We start from the raw sequence: 20,843 nt of genomic DNA on the forward strand, positions 1-20,843 counted from the left end.
CCCAAATAACAAAATTCTTCTACCTCCATAATCTTTTCTTCTCCTATTTTCACATTCAGTGGTCCATCTTTGTTATTTCTACTACGTTTCATTACTTTTGTTTTGTTCTTGTTTATTTTCATGCAGTAGTTCTTGTGTAGGACTTCATCTATGTTATTCATTGTTTCTTCTAAATCCTTTTTATTCAGCTAGAATTACTATATCATCAGCAAATTGTAGCATCGTTATCTTTCTTTTCACCTTGTACTGTTACTCCTAATCTAAATTGTTCTTTAACATCATTAACTGCTAGTTCTATATAAAGATTAAAAAATAATGGGGATAGGGAACATCCTTATCAGACTCCCTTTCTTATTACGGTTTCTTTCTTATGTTCTTCAATTATTACTGTTGCTCTTTTGGTCATAAACTTGAAAATAAAGTATACAAGAAATATGAAAGTACTTTAATCTTCATTTGATTTTTTTTCTGTTAACATCAAACTTGTTATAATTATGGACAAATTATGCAAGAATTTATTTCTTAAATTGTTTTAGAATAATTGTGTGTATACTTGTGTAAGATTAAATATGCAACAGCTATATATATAGTGTTTTTGATTTTTTAAAACATACGTGAAATGTTTTGTTTCAGAAAATTTTTATTTTACAGTTGTTTAAATACTAGATTGTTCAGTAGGGATCTGATGTAGAATTAAATTTGATTCTTTGTAAAATATATACTGTAAAAATATTTCATAAGTGAACATTTAATTGCAAAAAAGTAAACCATTTTTACTTAAAATGCAAGAACTATTATATAATTACATATTACTAAAAATTCAGTTTGGCATATATAAGATAACAAAAACAAATTTTAAACATTAAAACTTGGAAGTTAACACATTTTAAACACTTAACACATTAAAAATTGGAAAATTTATCAACAGCTGGAACTTATTAACTTAACATAACTTAAGTTAACATAACTTATTAATATATATATATATGTATTTATAATAAGAGGGATAGGAAGGATGTATAAATAATATAATAAGAGGCCAAGTCAAAAATTATCTATACTTTTCATTCTGCAATTTATTTACACAAAGGTAGGTAGGAACTTAAAAGAGGCCCCGTCACTTAGTTCAGACTATAAATAATAGTTTATTGGCAAACACTTATGATATTTTGCAGAAGGTGTTGAAAATGATGTCCATCCACTTGTCAACATTTTGACCATGTTCCTGGCTACTCTTGTAAGGTGTACCCTGTCTATCTTCTTGATGGCATTGGTAATGTTTGTTTTCAATTCCTGCTGGGTGTGTAGATTGTTCTTCCAAACAATTTCTTTGTAGTAAACCCGCAGAAAGAAGTCTGGACTAGTCAGATCAGGGTATCGTGGTTCCTTTAAAAATGATTTGTCTACCAAAAAAATCCTATAGCATTTCTATAGCAGAGTGAGCTGTATGGTAAGTGGCGCTGTTCTATTGCATGCTGCTCATCCTCTTGCTGTAAGGGTATGAATTTTTACATAATTTCTTGATAGACAGCAGCATCCACAGTTGTTTCAAAGCAAGGGTCCTATTTTTTTGTCATCTTGAAAACTGCACACCATATGCCTATTTTTTGTGGGCCTAGGGGAGATTCAAAGAAGTGTGAGGGTTTTTAGTATCCTAGGTCTGGTAGTTCTGACTATTAACATACCCACCAGAGTTGAAGATAAAACCATGCATCATCTGTGAAAAACACTTGTTCTAAAACCCTATTATTCCCTCTAATGAAGTTCTTGAACCACTGAAAGTAGTGAACCCTTTTAGCAAAATCAGCACTAGTTATTTCAAGGAAAACCTGCATTTGATATGGATAACACTTCATTCTCTCACTGCAGTGGGGATTAAACCTAATGAAATGTTCTTTTCCCGGACTTGTCTCCTCTTGTAACTGCCACTTTAATGTCCTGTATGACCTGCTTCATTAAAACTGACCTGTGTTGGGCACATTTCTGGTCCAACACTGAACCTCTTGTGAAATCTTTTAACTAACTTCTGAACAACACTTTTCTGTTTCAAATTTCTCCCTGAACTTTTGCTGACACACAACATGTGATTTCATCAATATATGAGTCTCCATCATGAATACATGTTCTTCAACTAACCACATTTCGACAAATAGTAATACACAATTACACAACCTTGTTCAAAAGCCAATGCTTGACACAGACTGGCAATACTCAAATGTGCAGGTAATAAACAAGTCCTCTTGACTCCAGCTTTAGTGGTACCAACATCTTTCATATTATTTTCCCATCAAATCAATATATGCATTTTAACAAAAATATGAATTTAGTCTAAACTACTAAAAAAGAGGCCTCTTTTAAGTTGAACACTCTGTACATCATTTTACTGCATAGTCACCTCATTTGGTCCAGCAGTCCACAAGTTTGCATATTCCTTCCAAGAAGAAGGTTTTTGGTTGGTCATGAAGCCACTTTTGCTCTGTTTCCTACATATATAAGTCTGGAAAAACAATGACCTCGCAAAGCATTCTTGAGCAGCCCAAACTTATCCAAATCAGAAATAGCAAGATCTGAGCTGTAGGGAGGATGTTCCAGTACTTCAAAATTCAGTTTGTTGATGGTTTGAACAGTGAGCCAGTGTTGTCATACAACAACACTTTCGTCAACAATAGACATCAGCATTTGTTGCAAATTGCTGGCTTCAGCTACTTTTCCAACATTTCACTGTAACTTGCACTGTTGATCGTAGTCCCCTTTTCCATGAATTCTTCTAGTATAGGCCCTATTATGTAAATAATGGTTAGCATTACCTTTCCCACTGATGGCTCAGTCTTGAATTTTTTCTTTGTTGAGATTCTGGCTTTTTCTACTCCATACTCTGGTATTTCAATTTTGGCTCATAGTTATGAACCCATGCTTTCATCAGTGACTGTTCTGCTCAAGAATGTGTCGTCTTCCTTGTTGAAGCAATTAAGTAACTGTTGGCAGATGTCAAAACATTTGAGCATGTATTTTGCAGAGTTTAAGCTTTAATTTTGTTTGCTGAATCTTGTCGCCCATGGTGGAGGTTGATGGGCATCTTGCTCTCTTCATGTTACACTCATCCGGCCACTTTTAAACAGCTAGATTCATCAAAAAACACTTTTACTTGATAAAGGACAGTCCTCATATTGTTATAAAAGTCTATGTTGAATTCACACTCCAACCAGAGAAATTGAATCACTGCTTGTTGTTCCCCTCCTTGGTGCAAACTGCTAGTGGACTGGACATGTTTACACTGCAATAGCTGGAAGGCAACTGTCAAGGTTGGGATCAAATTTTGTACACATGACTGCAATCATACCAACTCTAAGCATGCATATGCACGAGGCAGTGTGACAATCTTGAAGATATGTTATGGCAAAGGTATAAGTAATTTTTGGCTCGCCCTTGTATGTATGTATATATATATATATATGTGTGTATCACTTAGCTTGTATATACCATTTGACTGATAAGTACAATTATTATCTTAACCATCTATAACCACACTACATTTTTTCAAACATATTAGTGTCAGATTCCATACTTTCCATTCAAATATTCCAATATCTATTCTAGATATTTTGTAATTTTCACTTTCCTTTGTTTACAATTATTTTAGTGTGAAAGGTATCCTTGAGAATTGATCTAAATTGTTTGTCCCCTTTCAGTCAGGATAAATTCTGGACCCTTCAGTATTAACAAAGATGTCAATTCCACTTTTGTACAACAGCTTTAGCTGTTAAATCATGTTTGTCTCGAAACAAGAAAACTTTTTATGGAAGGAGACTACTGAGGGTTAAGTACATTTCCTGTTGCTCACAGCAATGGAAGGAACAGAGCATTACTTTACAGAATAGTTGTTCTGAGATAATATATGTTCTGTAATCCTGATATTTTTTATTTATCATAGGAGTATTTTTGGCAAGATAGATACCCCAAGTCAGTCTACTTTCTTTTATGTATCTTTATAGTGTTTAGATGTTGAGAAAGTCTAACCTCTTGATCTTTGTGTCAGAGGTTGACAGTGCCCAAGCATGATCAATTTAATGATTCAGTTAATGGATGGTCTAAATGAAAATTATCACCTGGAATAAGCTGCATGAAATAGCTTTCATTCCAGTTTTAGAAATGATCGTAAAACCATTTTGAATGTTCACTGCGATCTTAGATTTTAAAATATGTAAAAGGTTTCAAATTATCATTATCTGTATTGCTTGATGATTTCATTCAGATGGTTTCACTTGTCTTTTTTGAATTTCCTTTATAATAGAATAATTTGTGTGGTATTATTTCTATCTTGGATTTGGTATCTACTCTTTTACCCTTTGCTCTTTAGGATATTTTTTCTAGATTTAATTCTCCAAACTTCAATCTGATGTTCATGTAATTTTCTTTCCAATTATTAGTTATTTTATTATTCATGTAAATGCAGTTTTTTCACTCTCCCACAATGTTGCACCAGTTTCTATCACCTATGTATACTAACAAAGATTTGATCAATGTATCACTATTTTATTGTCTGATTAGAATTGTCATTGCCCACATAAGCTTACAGTTCAATGAAATGCATGGTTTATATAATAATAGTAAATAATTTCCCCCAACTGTTTGGTACTACTTATAATCTAGACCTGCAGCAAATGTGAGATTATTGGTTTGCCTGGCATTTCTCCCACTACCACCCCATTCGGTCACCCTAAAGCATAAGACTGAATGTCCGTACCACAAACAGTTACTGTGCCTCAAAACGGTTTAGAGACTAATATCCTAATTAGCTCCTAGAGCTTACCTAACTGTGTGAGCAGAATAAGCATGGTGCCCTACACCACTTGCTTGCATGTCCCACCACTCACGTGTCATATATTACTATAATGGGCAGGCGCACCCATCTACATACTAAAATATATGATTTGCCAATAAATTAGAATTTATTCCATCAAGGACACTAATTTGCTGCCATGCCTAGGTCGCTGAATGCCAGCAAGTACCTGTCCACCATAATATAGCGCTTGGAGCTGTATTTGACCGACAGCTAGCCATTTCTTGAGTGTAGCTTCCTGCAGCAAATAGTAGGAGTTTTATATCCCTTAAACTACTGATGCCAGTTGAAAAGCCAGCAGCATCAAAGAACTCCCACATGGTTCAACAATGCGGCTCACACCACATTGACTCGCCACTTATGAGTGGCCAATTTTCCCTCTGACTTCTAAGTTCCAGGGTGGCCTGGGTTCTGCCCCCCTCCCAAGAACTGTACAGTCGAACATCATGTGTTTGTTCGGCTGGACTTCCCCACAGATGTACAGCTCATCAGCTGCCAGGCAGAACCAAAACAAATATTGGTTCAAATTTGCATGGTTGAAGAGCATTTGGGCTCCCGTTGCCCTTAAAAACGAACTAGAGGTGTACCATCCCCCATGTCCTGTATAAATCTATACAAGGACCTACCCTTAGTCATGGCATGCCATTCTTCCATCACAAGGCTGTAAAGCCTCCTCTGCAAGCAGGAGATGGGCAACTGTTCAAAATTTAGAACCTATGCATTGCGATCACCATTCTGCTCCAGTACAGGCCCAGCCCGAAACCGCATCCCAAATACCTTGGCCTTCCTGCCACTTTGCAATTTTCACGTGGCCACCCGAACTTTCACCACTAAATCAGTTGGGAGAGCCTTTCCCAATATCGTGGTAGCCTCGTGGGAGGTTGTTTTAAAAACACTAGTGCATACAAATAAGGCTCTGCACTGGGCACTCCATAAATTTTGAATAAGTGCTCTATTCATATCCAACTTATGGGCCCAAACAGGCGCTGCGTAAGAGGTCATGCAAGACACCTTGATATACCATGTACGTTTGACGGCTGACAACCCATAGTCTTTCTGAGCAATCCTCCCAAGGGTGTACATCACAGAGATGGTGTTCACCGCTACTTGCCTAATGTTGTTGATAAACAGCTAGGTACTTATGAACTCGAACTCAACTGATTACACAGTCTTTATACTTAATACGGGGGTTACAACTGTATAATAATATGTCTGCACCCTGGAGAAGCATAAACTTCTTGGTCACAGAAATCCTTAAATTTTGAATGTCCATCCAGCCCTCTGCGGTTGACAAAGCCGCCTACACTCGGTCTTCTAGCTGCGGTCGTGAATTACCACAAACTAACAGGAGTGTTTGTACACAGTCTGCCAGTGTACAAGGACGCTCCATTACCCTCATGGAGACCTTCGAGACCTCCTTCTCAGAGTACCAGGGCCCCGGCAGAGACCTGCCAAGTGACCATGTTAGATCTTGTACAATTAGAAGTAAATGTTACAACGTAGGAAAAGACCACAGTAGATAATTTAATGAATATCTTTTTTTAAATTTTCATGCAAGCAACCCTTTAATAAGAGCTGTAGTATGGTGTCAGGAAACACATCTGGTTCATTTGTTATTTTGAAATCTAATTTTTAAAAACAGCGAATAAATCCTCATTAATAAATTTAAATAATATCCCTTTTCTTTTTGAAACTACAACTGATATATTAACTCGGAGAACATTAATTTAATGAATACAGTGAGAAAATTAGACTGGAAATTCTTTCTTACTTATGAATTGGTTTAAAAGATTGCACTTATGCTAGGTAGAAGATTATTTACTGATCAAGCTTTTGAATTCAGTTTTTACTATGGAAAATGAACTGTTAATCTTGGAAAATGAAACTCCATTACTTGTGCACACTGTAACAAATGTGATCAAAGTCCCTCTGTTTTTACTTCTGACTATATTTACCATTGTTCACAATGGACCCCTTTTTCACAATAGTGCTATTTCAATGTTTTGTAGTTACTAAACATTTGTATACTAAAATAAATATTTTTAAAATATATTTCAAAGTTTTATCTGTAATAAACGTTGGATTTTTTAATCATTTTTCCAGTTTTTAGTTTCTATGTGGAACCCATCTAAAACAAAAAATGGTATTTCAACATTCAATAAAGGTAGGAAATGTTTTTTTAAGAACACTATCATATATAAATTTCCATAATTGCAGTTAACTACACAATAGAAAATGGTTACAAAAGAAAGAAGAGTCTTATTATGACTAAAACTTGTGGAGTCTTGACTGTCTATTAAATAAGAATAATTAGTTCAGAGTGCTTCACATCAAATTAAGTGTTACCTTTTCAATCCTTTCTTCACCTTGTAGAAGTAAATTATGAAATTATATGTACCATATAATGTTGTTAAAACACTTATTTCTATACAAAAACAAATCTCTACCTATCTGAAAATCAAAATAGCTTCCATTTTTAAAACAGCTGCCATATTTGAACTGGAAAAGTACTTTACAAATTAAATTATTTATGAGAGATAAAAACAGAGTACTAAAGGGCATTTACTTAAAATTCTTACTTGAATATTTAAAATAAATTACAACAGTAATGAAGAAAATGACAATGTATGTGTAAAGTTCAGTTATTCCCTTATGTAGTTTAGAGGTGTAACTTCAATTACAAGCTTTTTCTTTTGTGATAATCTGATTTGTAACTTTACTTAGTAATTAGTCTTTTCATTACTGGAGATTTATCTCAGAACTTTCATGTAATTGAGCACTGAAAAATATTTTGTATTAAGTGATAAATTCTTGAATTTGTTTTTATTTTTAGGACAGCAGGCGACAAGGAGGTAGCGTTTGGGTTGTAGCATGGCATCGCATGGCAATACTTACACCATTCTTGTGGCCGAGAAAGAGTGCACGTCTTAAATTTAACTTCTTGCTTTGTGTAATTCTTCTTTTGTTGGGACGTATTATAAATGTGTTTGTTCCTCTCTACAGTAAATATATCGGTAAGTATGTAATAATGATAATGACAGTGATAATAAATGTAAAAAGAAAAGCAGCATTACATTTAAAATATTTTAACTAGAAAAAGAGCTTAATGTTGTAACACAAGCTGGTTCTTGATTAATTCAAGTGTTTTCTTACCTTGATATTTAACATTCTGCCTTATTTTTGGACTTTAATTAAACATAGTTGTAATGATAGAAATAGTATAGGTGGAGAAGTAGTTAAATGTGAATAGGACAATAAATTGATATTTAATTTTTAATTATAATATAGAATAAAGAGGATATATAATTGGAATCTTTGTTAATCATTAAGGATATCCTTCCTTTTTTTTTTTAATTTAAGTGGTGTATAATATTAATTATTTGAACCAGGTTTCCAAATAAATTCTACTTACGCAGGGTTCCACTTTAAAGAGGGGCTGTACTTTTTTCTGATAGAATTCTAAAAATATTAAATTTCAGTAAATGAGTTAAAAATTATCCAGTACATTTACCACCACATTCATTAAATTAATATTTGTGCAATTGCTTCAAAAATAATCCAGTTTCATAACCAATTTGTATGTTGTTTGTATTATGTTTTTAGCAAATGGCAGTAATTTGCTTTTCCATTTTACCTTTGTGATTGCATTAACAAACTTGATATGTGTGTTTTTTATTTTTAAGTATATAAGCCAGCCATTCGGTGTTTTGAGTAATTTTCTTCCAAAATTCTTTTTACTTTCAAATCTGAAACTTGAATAATTGGTTCTGAAATAGAGGCATCCTTTTCACTGTATTTATGCAAAAACAAAAAACACCCGATTGGAGCAGTTAAACTGTGCGATTGTCAGAAATCATTTGTGTTACATTGCCCTATTTTCTGTTCAATCATTCTCAGTTTATTGTATTTTTTCCTCTTATTACATTTCATTTTTATGATGTGCTGTATTTTTTTAAATTGTTTGACATAATCACATATAAATATATTATTAATTTTTTACCTTGCATTACAGTTTATTTTTACATCCAGGCAAATTAAAAAAAATTAAAAACAAAATACTGATATATAATAAAAGGATTTTTTTTTTAATTCTTAAAATCTGCTTTTTTATATCTAAACATCATACTAAAAATTAAAAAATAATATTTTCAATAATATTTTAAGTTCAGCATATGAAATAATCCAATTCAATTTGAGGGGAAAATGGTCTAAACAATGGATTACATCCAGTAAACATAAATAGAAGATAATTTTGTTTTCAACAAAATAATATGTGTAAAGTTTTCTATTTTCACAAGACCACAATGAAAAGCATGGGACATGCTTTCATATTCACTATTTACATAAATTCATTAAATATGACAAAGGTTTTGATGCACAATGGAAATGATAGCTTCAATATACAATGTCTAGTAAATCTCTTTGGATGAACTAAATTTAAGGTGCAAAATAGAACTGAGGTCACACCCCGTGCTTTTCATTGTGGTCTTGACATAGCACTATAAACTTTCGCAAGTCAGAAGGAATAGAATATTTAGTTAAATAGAAAGGATTTAGTTAAGTATGGTATTGTTAAATACAGTATTAATTCTAAAGATAGTGTCAGATTAAAAGCAGAAATAGCCTATTTTATATTGAGCTATGATTTGTTTTAGAATTCTATAAAAAAAGTAAATAAAAGAAGGATGCTTGTTTTATGTACTATATTATTTTAAAGTTAGAAATTTTTTTTATTACAGTGGACAGTATGACTACAGTTCCATTATTCTTTCGCTGGGATCTAGTGGTCATTTACGTTGGTTTTAAGTTCCTTCAGGGTCAAGGTACTGGTGGTATGGGGCTAATAAATAATTTACGCTCTTACCTTTGGATTGGTATACAGCAGTATTCTAGTCGACAAGTCCAGGTGAAAATATTAATCATTCTATAACTTAAAGAAATCACTCCATTTGAGATTTATTAATGAAACCAATATAATCAAGTTGGTCAAAATGTTTTGATCATAGGAATAAAATATGTTTTGGGAAATTTTTATTTCACATAAATGGTTTTGATGCTTTTATTCTTGTTATTTTTTAAAAAGTTATTAATAAGAAGAGATATTACCATGTTATCTACCACATGGAAATTAACAGTAGCAATAAAAATAACTAAAGTTTTTATATATACTGATTTTTCTATATTATTATCTATCTAATATACTAGTAACAATTTGTGAGCGTATAAAATCATCTTGTTATCAAACATGATAGTCTTCTAATTTGTATTTCCATTAAAATGTATGATACAAATAAAAATATATTAACCATTAATTAATATTGCACGTAGCACTAAAAGTCACTAACTTATTGAATAGAGAAACAGTATGACATTTGTAAGCAGTTAAACTCATAAGAACAATGTATTAAACACAATTCAAGGTACTTTTAATCATCAATCAAATACTGTACAGTTTTCTAACATATAATAAATAAAAAACACATTGTACTTTGTTAATGAATGAGTTGCAGAATTTGATTGTAACCCTTACCTGCTATCAAACTTATGGTTTGCTACTACAGTGATTAGTTTATATGATTTTCTGTAACAGAAATTTCTGAAGCTTCTTTGATATTTTATATCTGGTTCTGTTACCTCTTAAAAAATAATATGATGTAATAGTTGGGAAATGAGGAACATGACTGTTAATTTATTTCATCCATTGCGTTTTTTTCTTTTTAATTTCATCACATCTCTTTAACAAATCCATAATGGATAGCCTGCATTTGCAGATCTGTTTTGATCAAGATTTGTACTCTGGACATCCTTTTGTCACCGAACTCTGTAATGCAGTTGCTGAGTTGAACCAAGTCACAAGTGAGTTTCTGCTGAATTCCTAGCCACATGGGAATTCCAGGTAATGAGCGTGTGGATCTGCTGCTAAAGACGCATGTAGTCATCCTCCCTTCATCACTCGTGTTGCTACTTCTGACTTTATTAATTGTATAAAACACTGTCTTTGAGCAAAATGGCAAGGTGACTTTTCAGCCTCAGTAGATAACAAACTCTGGCACATTAAAGATTCTGTGTTGTCATGGGTTTCCTCATGCAGAAAAATTCATCATAAGGAATTGCAGTTAGGACATACCAGAGTCACACAAGGGTATCTCAGCAGAAACCGCACCAAAATGTCTATGATGCAACTGCTGCTTGACTCTGTGCCTCATTGTTGTGGATTGCATATGTTATGCGGCCTTGCATCATAAATTTAAATTGCCCAAAAACATTCATCGATTCCTGGGCAATAATAAGGAAGTTTTAGACCAGGTGTTGCTATTTTTATGAAGTGTTAATACTCTACATAAAATTTAATAATGTGATGTGTATATTTTGTTCTAGGGTTGAAGAATTAATTTATGTAATTATTTTTCTTTTTTCACATAACTTTTACGATTTATATATATATATATATATATATATATATATATATATATATATATTTTTTTTTTTATTCTGTTATCCAAGAAGAGGATACCTTTTAATACCCATCTCGGACTTCGTCAAATTTTATTTATGTTTATATAAATTTTATATTTTTATTTTTACTTTTCTATTAACTTTTAAATAAACTTACCTTATTAAGATTCCTACTGTGATATTAGTTATGATTTTTTAGTGATATTTTATCTGTGTTGTTAGTAGTAAGTTTTAATTTTTTTTTTAAATATTTTTGTTTTTAACTTAGCTTATGTTACTTCTTAGTCTTTCTGTTATCCGAGAAGAGGCCCTTTACATTTTTCTTGGACTTTATTAAATTCTATTTATTTTTAGTTAAATTTCATATTTTTTATGTTTACGCTTATTTTTAATTTTATGTTTACAGCTGTGATATTAATTTTAAATATGTTTTAAAAGAATTTTTAACCATGATATTAGTTGTAACTTTATGTTTAATTTTTTAGTTTCTATACTAGTTCTAATTTTTATTTTTTTTGTAAAAATATCTTACTTTGGGTAATGATAACACAAAAGGATTTCTCACTGTAAAAAAAAAAAAAAATTATCAAAAAGTATTGACAAAAATCAAAAAATTCTGTAGAATTTAGGTCTAAGTAAAGAATCTCAAATGACACACCATCCTGATTTCTTCTCAACATTGATGGAACTTGTGATGATGTAGAATCCAGGTCTAGAATCCCTTAATGGTTTTAAAGTTTATAAAAAAATATTCTTTAAGATTTGCTTTGCAGCTAAAATGTTATATTTTGGCCAGAGTATTTTGTCTTCTAGACATGGAAACAAAAAAAATCTGATGTTCCATAATATTTTTAAATAATTAGTATCATCATCTTCCCTCAGATCAAAGGCGGTTTTACTCAGTCATTGAATTTTTAAGAACCTTGTAAAAAGTGATAAGACAATTTTTAAAAACTGCAAAAATATTTTGCTTAAGTACAGTTATTCAGTTATGGAATACTTAAATGATGTTTTTGATTAACCTCTCTGCTGATTATTTGTACAATTATCATTTTGTCTTAATCTAACAGTCCGTAGCAGTCAGTTTACATTATTTTTCTTCATTTCTTTTCACATTTTTATTAAACTGGATGCTTTTCAACATTGCATCTCTTGAAAACATTTTTCATGAGGGTAGTGTGTGTTGATTGTTTTCATATAAATGGAAATAAATAAATTTATTTACATATGAACATTAACATAAAACTTTCATTGTTTGTTTATAAAAGCTTTATTGTAAATTCTTCCTTCTTAGGTTTCACTTTTTCAACATCTGCATGGATTAAGTTTGAGCTGGCATTTAAAGCGAAAGACTGGTGAAGTTTTGCGGGTTATGGATCGTGGTACAGATAGCATCAATAGTTTATTGAATTACATTTACTTCAGTATTGTGCCAACAATAATTGATATTTTTGTCGCTGTAATCTACTTTGTTACATTGTTTAACAGCTGGTTTGGACTTATCGTCTTTGTCACTATGATGCTTTACATTGGTATGTGTACTTGTTATAATTTACAGTTATTCCATTGTACAGTTAATAAACTTAAGTTTTAATAAAGTGCATATGCACTTTAATGATTTAATTTTTAACACATTCCAATTATATAAGTAAAACATTATAATAAAAATATGTCAAAATATATTTTTATTTATTTATTTTATTTTATTTTATTATTTATATTTTTATTAACATAGAGGCAGCATTTCCTTCCTTGTGTTGGAGTTCTGTCCTCTATGAGTTGGAACGCCACAGTGTTCCTGTAGCCCTGCAGGCCGTAGTACGTGACTACTTGTCGGATTACACAGCTCTGTTTAAGGATGTTCACCTAGTTGTGGAAAATTCTGTCACCAGGGGAAGACCACAGGGGTCCATTCTTCGTCCCTTGCTATAGAACCTGGTATTTGATGGATTTTGGGACTGACATTCCCAGAAGGGGTCGCTGCCCAGGCTTTTGCCAATGACTGTCTCCTGTTAGTTCATGGTAATAAACAACCGTAGCTAGAAGACTGAGCGCATGCGGTTTTGTCAACCGCAGAGGGCTGGATGGACATTCAAAATTTAAGGATTTCTGTGCCCAAGACGAAGTTTATGCTTCTCAAGGGTGCAGACAAATTATCACAGAGTTGTAACCCCGTATTAAGTATAAAGGCTGTGTAATCAGTCGAGTTCAAGTTCATAAATACCTAGGTGTTTTGTTTGAAGAGAAGTTGCTGTTTAGCAGCCACATTAGACAAGTAGCAGCTAACACCGTCTCTGTGATGCTCAAGCTTAGGAGGATTGCTTGAAAAGATTACGGATTGTAGGGCCGTCATTTGTACATGATGTACCGAGGTGTCTTTGAAAGTATGATCTCTTACGTGAAATTACAAGTCGGTGGTGGGACACGCAAGCAAGTGGTGTATGGTACCACGCTTTTAGGTTATCTCTAGGAGCTAGTTAGGATACTGGTCGCTAAACTGTTTTGTGGCTAAGTAGCCGTTTGTGGCACAGACATTCGGTCTTATGCTTTAGGGCGACCAAATGGGGTGGTGGCAGGAGAAATGCCAAGCAAACCAACCAAAAGTCAAAATATAGCATAATGATATTTCAAACTTTCATATGGAAAATTCCAGTCAGGTTTTTCATTTTGTCATACATTACAAAATTTCCATTCCTTATTTCAGTGCAGTGGCTTATGTTGTGAATTAAATAATCAAAATGAAATAATAATGAATATATATATATATATAGTGCTGTACAAAATACAGCACAGTCCATTTAGTTGCTAGCCATAAAGATGTTTAAAAAATTTTAATTATTTACTTCACATATTTTATATTTGTAATAACTTGGTATTTTAATGTGCAATTTTGAAATTTTAATCGACTGATTAGGAATTCCTTGAAAACGTTACTGATACATAAGGAAGAAAAATAAAAATAAAGAAATAAGGTAAGAGCTCTTACTTTTGCTCTGTACTGTGGTGGATTGCTGAATTTTGTTTTTGATTTTGAATTAATTAGTACAATTGATTTAGTAAAATCAATTTTACTAAATTATTTTATATATATGCAAGCACTATTTTTACAATATGTAACTTGTTTATTTACAATTTGGAAAAAAATCAGCTTATTTATTTGTATGAGATAGAAAATTATAAAATAGCAAAATTGTAATAACTGTTCAGCATTGTTTGGAATGGTCAATCTATATTTGCATTTCAATTTGCATCCTGTTCTTTTATAAACTTTTATAAATTATTTTAGAGTTGTACTAAATTATTATCAGTTATTACTTTTTAATACTTCCAAAATATTGTAAAATTTTTTTTTTTTATTATTGACAAAAGAATTTTATAGTAAACATTTTAATGATTCAGTGTTTCTAACTGTGTTTGGATATCTACTAAATAAGATTATGTTTTATTAAAAATTATATTATTTTTTTTAGAGAATAATAGGTAAAGCCTGCAAAATTCACAAGAACTTTTGAATTGCGTAACTATAGACAAAAATTATGTGGGCTTCTTTTCAAGCCTATATAAATAAGTTTTTTGAGTGTTCAAAATAGTATTTCTTTAAGTAAGTTCCATTTTCTAATAATAGAGTGTAACAAATGGAGAGAAGTTTAAAAAAATTATATTACAAGGATCATTCAAATATAAACTGGAATTTACATTACTTTATTGATATTAGATAAAATTACAAATTAATTACCTTATTTTTCTACATTTACTTCAACAGAAATATTGCGCATGTAATGCTCAATTGCAGCATTGTTTTTTAATCTTTCCCCTCCTAAAGCTTCTTTCAGCAAACCAGAAATGTGGAAATCACACAGTGAGGAGTCTGGATTGTGCAGCAGGTGTTCAAGAGGTATTCTATGAATTTTACCACAGTTTATCGTGAGTTTGAGCTTCTGTATGTGGCCATAATTGTCATTATAATGACATAATTGTGCCATAATTGTAATTGGCCATAATTGTGGAGAGAAGGATGTTACAAATCAGTTGCCGGTGTCATTTGTTACGATAAGCAGCCGTGACATCACCCAACAACTGGCAATAATATGCCATGCTTACCGCCCTTTGTTCGTGCAGGAAATCAATCAGTAGCACATTTTTTCAGTTGCACACACAGTTGCTAGAACTTTTCCAGCCGACAACTGTTTCTTGGCCTTGATCAGTGTCCCCTTCCCACTTTTCCACCACACCATACTTGCTCTCTTGCGTTCCGGGGTGTAGTGGTAGACCCTTTTTGTTGCAGGTTACAATGCAGTCCAAAAATGATACTCCTTCCTCAAAATTTCAGAAATCGCTGACATATGTCTTTTCAGACATTTCTCTGTGCCTCACTGAGAAAACATGGAACCCACCTAGCTAAAAATTTTCTGTATCCAAGAGTATCTGATAACATTGTATACACACTCCCAATGCTTATCCCCACCACTGATGCAATTTCAGCAACGATTATGCAGCAGTCTGCTTCTACAAGATCACAAACGGTCTGAATGTTATCATTGACACTGGTCCACAGACGATGTTCATGACTTTTTCTCCACTGCATCATGGCCATTTTGAAATTTTTTGGCCCAATTAAACACTTGAGTTTTTGCCAGTGTAGCAGCTCCAAACTATGCTTGGAGTTGAGTCAAAGTTTCAGAGGATTTGACACCTTTTTTGGCAAGAAATTGGATTGTAATTCATTGTGCAACAGACAATGGTACCTCTTGTACTGGCATTTTGCTACTGATGTTGAAACAGGCATGGCTGGCCAGTAGCTCCACTCCACACATGTCCTATTAACTAGCCGCAGCACCTCACCACATTCACTTCTCTTCCTAAGTCCACATGAAAAATTCCAGTTTATATTTAAATGACCCTCATAACCATCTGTGTTAAAAATTTTACACAAATACTAAACTCAATAAAAAAAATATATTAGTGTTCACACAGACAAATATATTTACATGTTTAATTCTAGCTTGCACAATTGTTGTAACTGAATGGAGAACAAAGTTTCAACGAAGTTTGAATCTTGCTGATAATGCTACTAAAGCTCGTAGTGTTGATTCTTTACTGAATTTTGAAACAGTAAAATATTATGGCGCTGAAGAATATGAGGTTTCAGCATACAGAGAAGCTGTTCTTCAGTATCAGGTATGGTGGGTTTAGTTATGGTTATTACGCTAATAAGTACCTGGTACCTGCTATTGTACCTTCTTCGATAACATATAATAATTACTTAACTTAAGGTCTTCATATAAAATGTAGTGTTGTCAGCACTGCTTTGATTTGTTTACTTGGAACTGGGTTTGAATATATATGTTAATGAAAACTGTGATGTATCTGTTTATGTAATACTTATTATATACATATAAATTATTATTTATAGTTATTATTTTTATCAAGTTAGTACTTAATATTATTACAATTTCCTTATGATGATACATTCTCAGTTAATAACAGCATCATCAGTTTTCTCTTAAAGGCACCTAAATTTGGTAAAACTTCTTAAATTCATTCTAAAACACTTTTCAGCTACTCAACAGTAACTAAATTCAGAATGAATTTCATTCTATGTATATTAATATATTTTTTAACTGATTATTTAATAGAATATTTTCATCACTTTCCAATGTTGGGTCTCAAATGGATTTTTTAAATATAAAAAAGAATGTTCATATTAGTCTCATTTAAACTTTTTTCACATTTTACCACATAGAGAATGATAGTTTCTTGTTTAAGTAGTAAAGACACATCTCTCAGATTTCTTTATAAATGATTCTCTCATAATCTATCAAGTTTTAATTTTTTTTTTATATATTTCTTGATTGAATGCTAATGCATTGTTTTTATATGACACTGTGTCCCTATGTTTGTAATAGTTATGTAGTTATCATTGAATCAGATAAATTTTCTGATTTTTTTTATTAATGTTGTGAATGAAATTAGTGAAGAATTAACTGAGGAAAGAAATTACATAGTAGGTCTGAAAAGTTCCCAGACTAAATTTCTGTATTCGATACAAGTAGCGCCATCTCTCAATCAACCAAGGAACAATGTAGTACAATGTCTGATAAGTATTTTTACAAAGTTTCATCACGTTTTGTCACTTCAGTCTCAAGTTATATTCAGCCACATATGTTGTGTTCATGTGACCTTGTGCGAGCTCACGACTTGGGCTTCCACTGCATTTGAAGGCGATCCCACAAAGTGATTTCTCCAGAGCATTTGACAGGCTCTACTGGCGCTGCAACGACTGTATTACTAGAGAAGGGTTCTATGTAGAGGGCTGATATGAGTAAATTCATTTATCTTTAAATCTGTATTTTATTTCATTTAGTTCAGGAACTTTTCAGGCATACTGTGTAAGTGTTTGATTTGGAAAATTTAAGTGAAGGTAAAAATGAAGAATGTGAAAATAACCTAACTTGGAGTTTGGAATTTTATGATTAAATTTTCTAATTATCCCTTTTATAGATAACACTGATAAACATAATTTTTGTTTCCTAACATGTGATACACGATTTTAATCTGTTTTTTGATGCTGAAAAAAGTATGATCTTTATATCACCTACCATTTTTGAAAAATTTTTAAATATTAATTAAGGGATTTTTTTTATTTTTCAACATTTTAAGCTCCTATATATTTTGTTAGCTCATTTTTTGTTGTTTAACTTTGTTAATATAATTTGTAAGCTATAAATAAACAATACTAGACAAACAATTAAATCATATCATAATTACATATTATGACAAATCTAATATGAAGAGTAAGCCTTCATAGAAAAGATTAATCATGTCTGTGCAGGTCAAAACATGTAGCTGAAAACACAGCTGTGTTGTTTGTATTAAGCACTGAATTTAGGAATGAATTAATTTTTTTCAGTCTTATTGCTGTCTTAAGTTTGTTATCAGTGCAGTGTCATAATGCCTCAAAATTGTGTAAATGATGTGGATGTCTTTTGTTATGTATGTGGTAAGGTTACCGTAAAATCAAATAGGTAAAACATTACAACTTTAATTAAAAACGCATATCACTGTACTTTCAATGTAAAAGGATTATCTAACCGATTGTTACTTTTATTTAACAAGTGTGTCAGGAATTTATAAAAAATCAAAACATACTGTAAAATATTCTTCATTGCCATCAGGCCTGTACCTCACAGTGAAACTATTCCAGTTCCTGAGCCACCTGTGAATGTATGTTTCGAGAGCAGCGATGAAGAATCAAGTAGTACTGAAGAAGACAACAGTGATATTGATTTTGAATTATCTTCCAATAATCTTATATCATAATTAATTAAATGACTTTGTTAAGAATTTAGATTTATAAAAAAATCATGCTGAACTGTTAAGTTTCAAGACCGCAAGGTTGGAATTTACTTCAAAAAAATACAAATAATTGGGCTTTCGAAGCCGACAGAAAGAACTTTCTCAGTTTATTGATGAAAATAATTTGGTTCATTGCACAAATATTGATAAACTTATGTTGCACGTAGGACAAGTTCATAAACCTGAGCACTGGCGCCTTTTCATAGATTCGTCCAAGTTTAGTTTAAAAGTGGTTGTTCTACTATACAACAGTAACAAATATCCTAGCATACCAATCGCTTATGGTAATTATTTGAAAGAAACATACGATGTGGTAAAAGACGTTCTTGGAAAAATAAATTATAAACAACATAGCTGGAATATATGTAGTGATTTGAAAGTTATAGCTATTTTGTTAGGCATGCAATTAGGCTATACTATAAGTACTTGTGTTTTCTTTGCAAATGGGACAGCCGAGCTAGGGATAAACATTATGTTACCAAAGAGTGAAAGAAATGAGATAACTCCAAATGGGAAAAATATTATTCATGAGCTCTTTGTTGAACCCAAAAAAATTATTTTGCCCCCTCTCCATATCAAGCTAGGACTAATGAAAAATTTTGTAAAAGCAATGAATGTTGGGTAAAGTTAAAAAAAAAACACACAGCTAGTATTTGCCAAAAGAAATTGGATTTTAATGAAAACAAATTAATATATGTTATAATTATCATAACCTTAAAAACTACTTAATATATCAGCTGAAATCAGCGTCTGAACAATGATAGTTAAATGAAAAAATACATGAATATACGCTTCTAAATACAGATTTTGACCATATACATTTTTGACGAAGCCTGAAAGAGAACATGAAACACCTTAATTTTAATTATGACTTTAGAAAAATATAACATCAATAAATATAGTATGTCTGAAAAACTATTGCATTGCTGACAAATGCTGTAATATTGAAAAAATTAGGAACGAACAAATGTCATTAACTTAGAAAAATCAATTACAGTAAATCTTAATTGGCACTGGCCTTTCCTGATTTATAAACCACAAACTTAACATTAAATAATGTAAAAATGTAATTCTAGTTTGACGTAGAAAAGGACACAATAATATTACAGTACAAAAGAGTTAATTACAATATAATCACACTGAACTTAATTGAGCACATGAAATAGGTTGCATCTGAACAATGACAGCCTTCTGTAAGTAACCTGTCATGACTGTACTAAAGTGAAATTGAAACTTGAACGGCATAGGTATGATTAACTGAATGTTCCACAAATTTGAATGATGACATAATGGTTTAACGTAATAAGTAATGAAAAACTGAACTTGCCTGTAGTACACAAATATAAGCCAGAGATGAACTCGTAACAGCAAGTAAAGATGAATACCTATGTAATCCTGGGCGTAGTCCGCACGGTGTATCAGGAATACAGAGGTGTGATGTGGTTTGGTGGTAGCATGATGCGTAGAATCTCAGATGTGTAGTGATGAGTTTGAGATTCTGCTTGAGTGAGGAATGTTACCACAAAGTTTGCAGGAGAGTATGGCCCTAGGCGACTGCACTGGTGAGATGTTGGATTTACTCTGCCGAAAAGATGGTGAAAGAAAACGGGGGTAACCAGATCCAGGTAGTGGACAGGAGAGAGTGTGTGTAAAAGACAAGAGATGTGTGCATGTATTAGTAAGGGGACGAAAAAATAACGGGTGTATGAAAAGGGTAGTCAGAAATAGCTCGATAGAAGAATGGACGCGGTCGCTAAGGATGACGGTGGGAGGGTCGAACACAAGAACAATAATAGAAACAGGTGGACTTTACAAACCCAGAAATACAAAACAAAGTGAGATTTAAACATTCCTTGTAACAAAACAACGGGACCCACCCTAGCTTGGAATTCGTAGAAAATAACGGAAAACTTTATGCCAGAATGGCGTAAACAACGAAGGATAGTCCTAGATTTTTGTACATCAGGCAGAAATTTCAAAATGTAAGTGAAGGAAAAATTAAAGAAGGAATATTTGTTGGTCCTCAAATAAGAAAGTTGGTCAAAGATGATTTAACTGAGTTAACTCAGTGTTAAATAATGTAGAAAGTACAGCTTTAGCTTCATTTAAAGACGTTGCAAAACTTTTCTCTGTGAACAAAAATCCGACAATTTCCACGATATTGTTAACCAATTTCTTACTTTATACAGAG

At 32.1% G+C, this 20,843-nt stretch overlaps 1 protein-coding gene across 4 annotated transcripts in view; it reads left to right on the top strand.

The window, feature by feature from the left end:
- The window catches only part of Hmt-1 (ABC transporter ATP-binding protein/permease Hmt-1), an 89,809-nt gene that overhangs the window by 28,705 nt on the left and 40,261 nt on the right, over nucleotides 1-20,843 (top strand). For all 4 annotated transcript variants that reach the window (XM_075365320.1, XM_075365311.1, XM_075365305.1 and 1 more), the window contains 4 exons: nucleotides 7,674-7,854; nucleotides 9,580-9,746; nucleotides 12,591-12,828; nucleotides 16,299-16,474. In XM_075365320.1, coding sequence (XP_075221435.1) covers nucleotides 7,674-7,854; nucleotides 9,580-9,746; nucleotides 12,591-12,828; nucleotides 16,299-16,474 — 762 coding nt within the window. The remainder of the gene's footprint in view (nucleotides 1-7,673; nucleotides 7,855-9,579; nucleotides 9,747-12,590; nucleotides 12,829-16,298; nucleotides 16,475-20,843) is intronic.

Source organism: Lycorma delicatula, chromosome 1 (assembly GCF_047948215.1).
Source record: "Lycorma delicatula isolate Av1 chromosome 1, ASM4794821v1, whole genome shotgun sequence".
In the NCBI taxonomy this organism is placed as follows: Eukaryota; Metazoa; Arthropoda; class Insecta; order Hemiptera; family Fulgoridae; genus Lycorma; species Lycorma delicatula.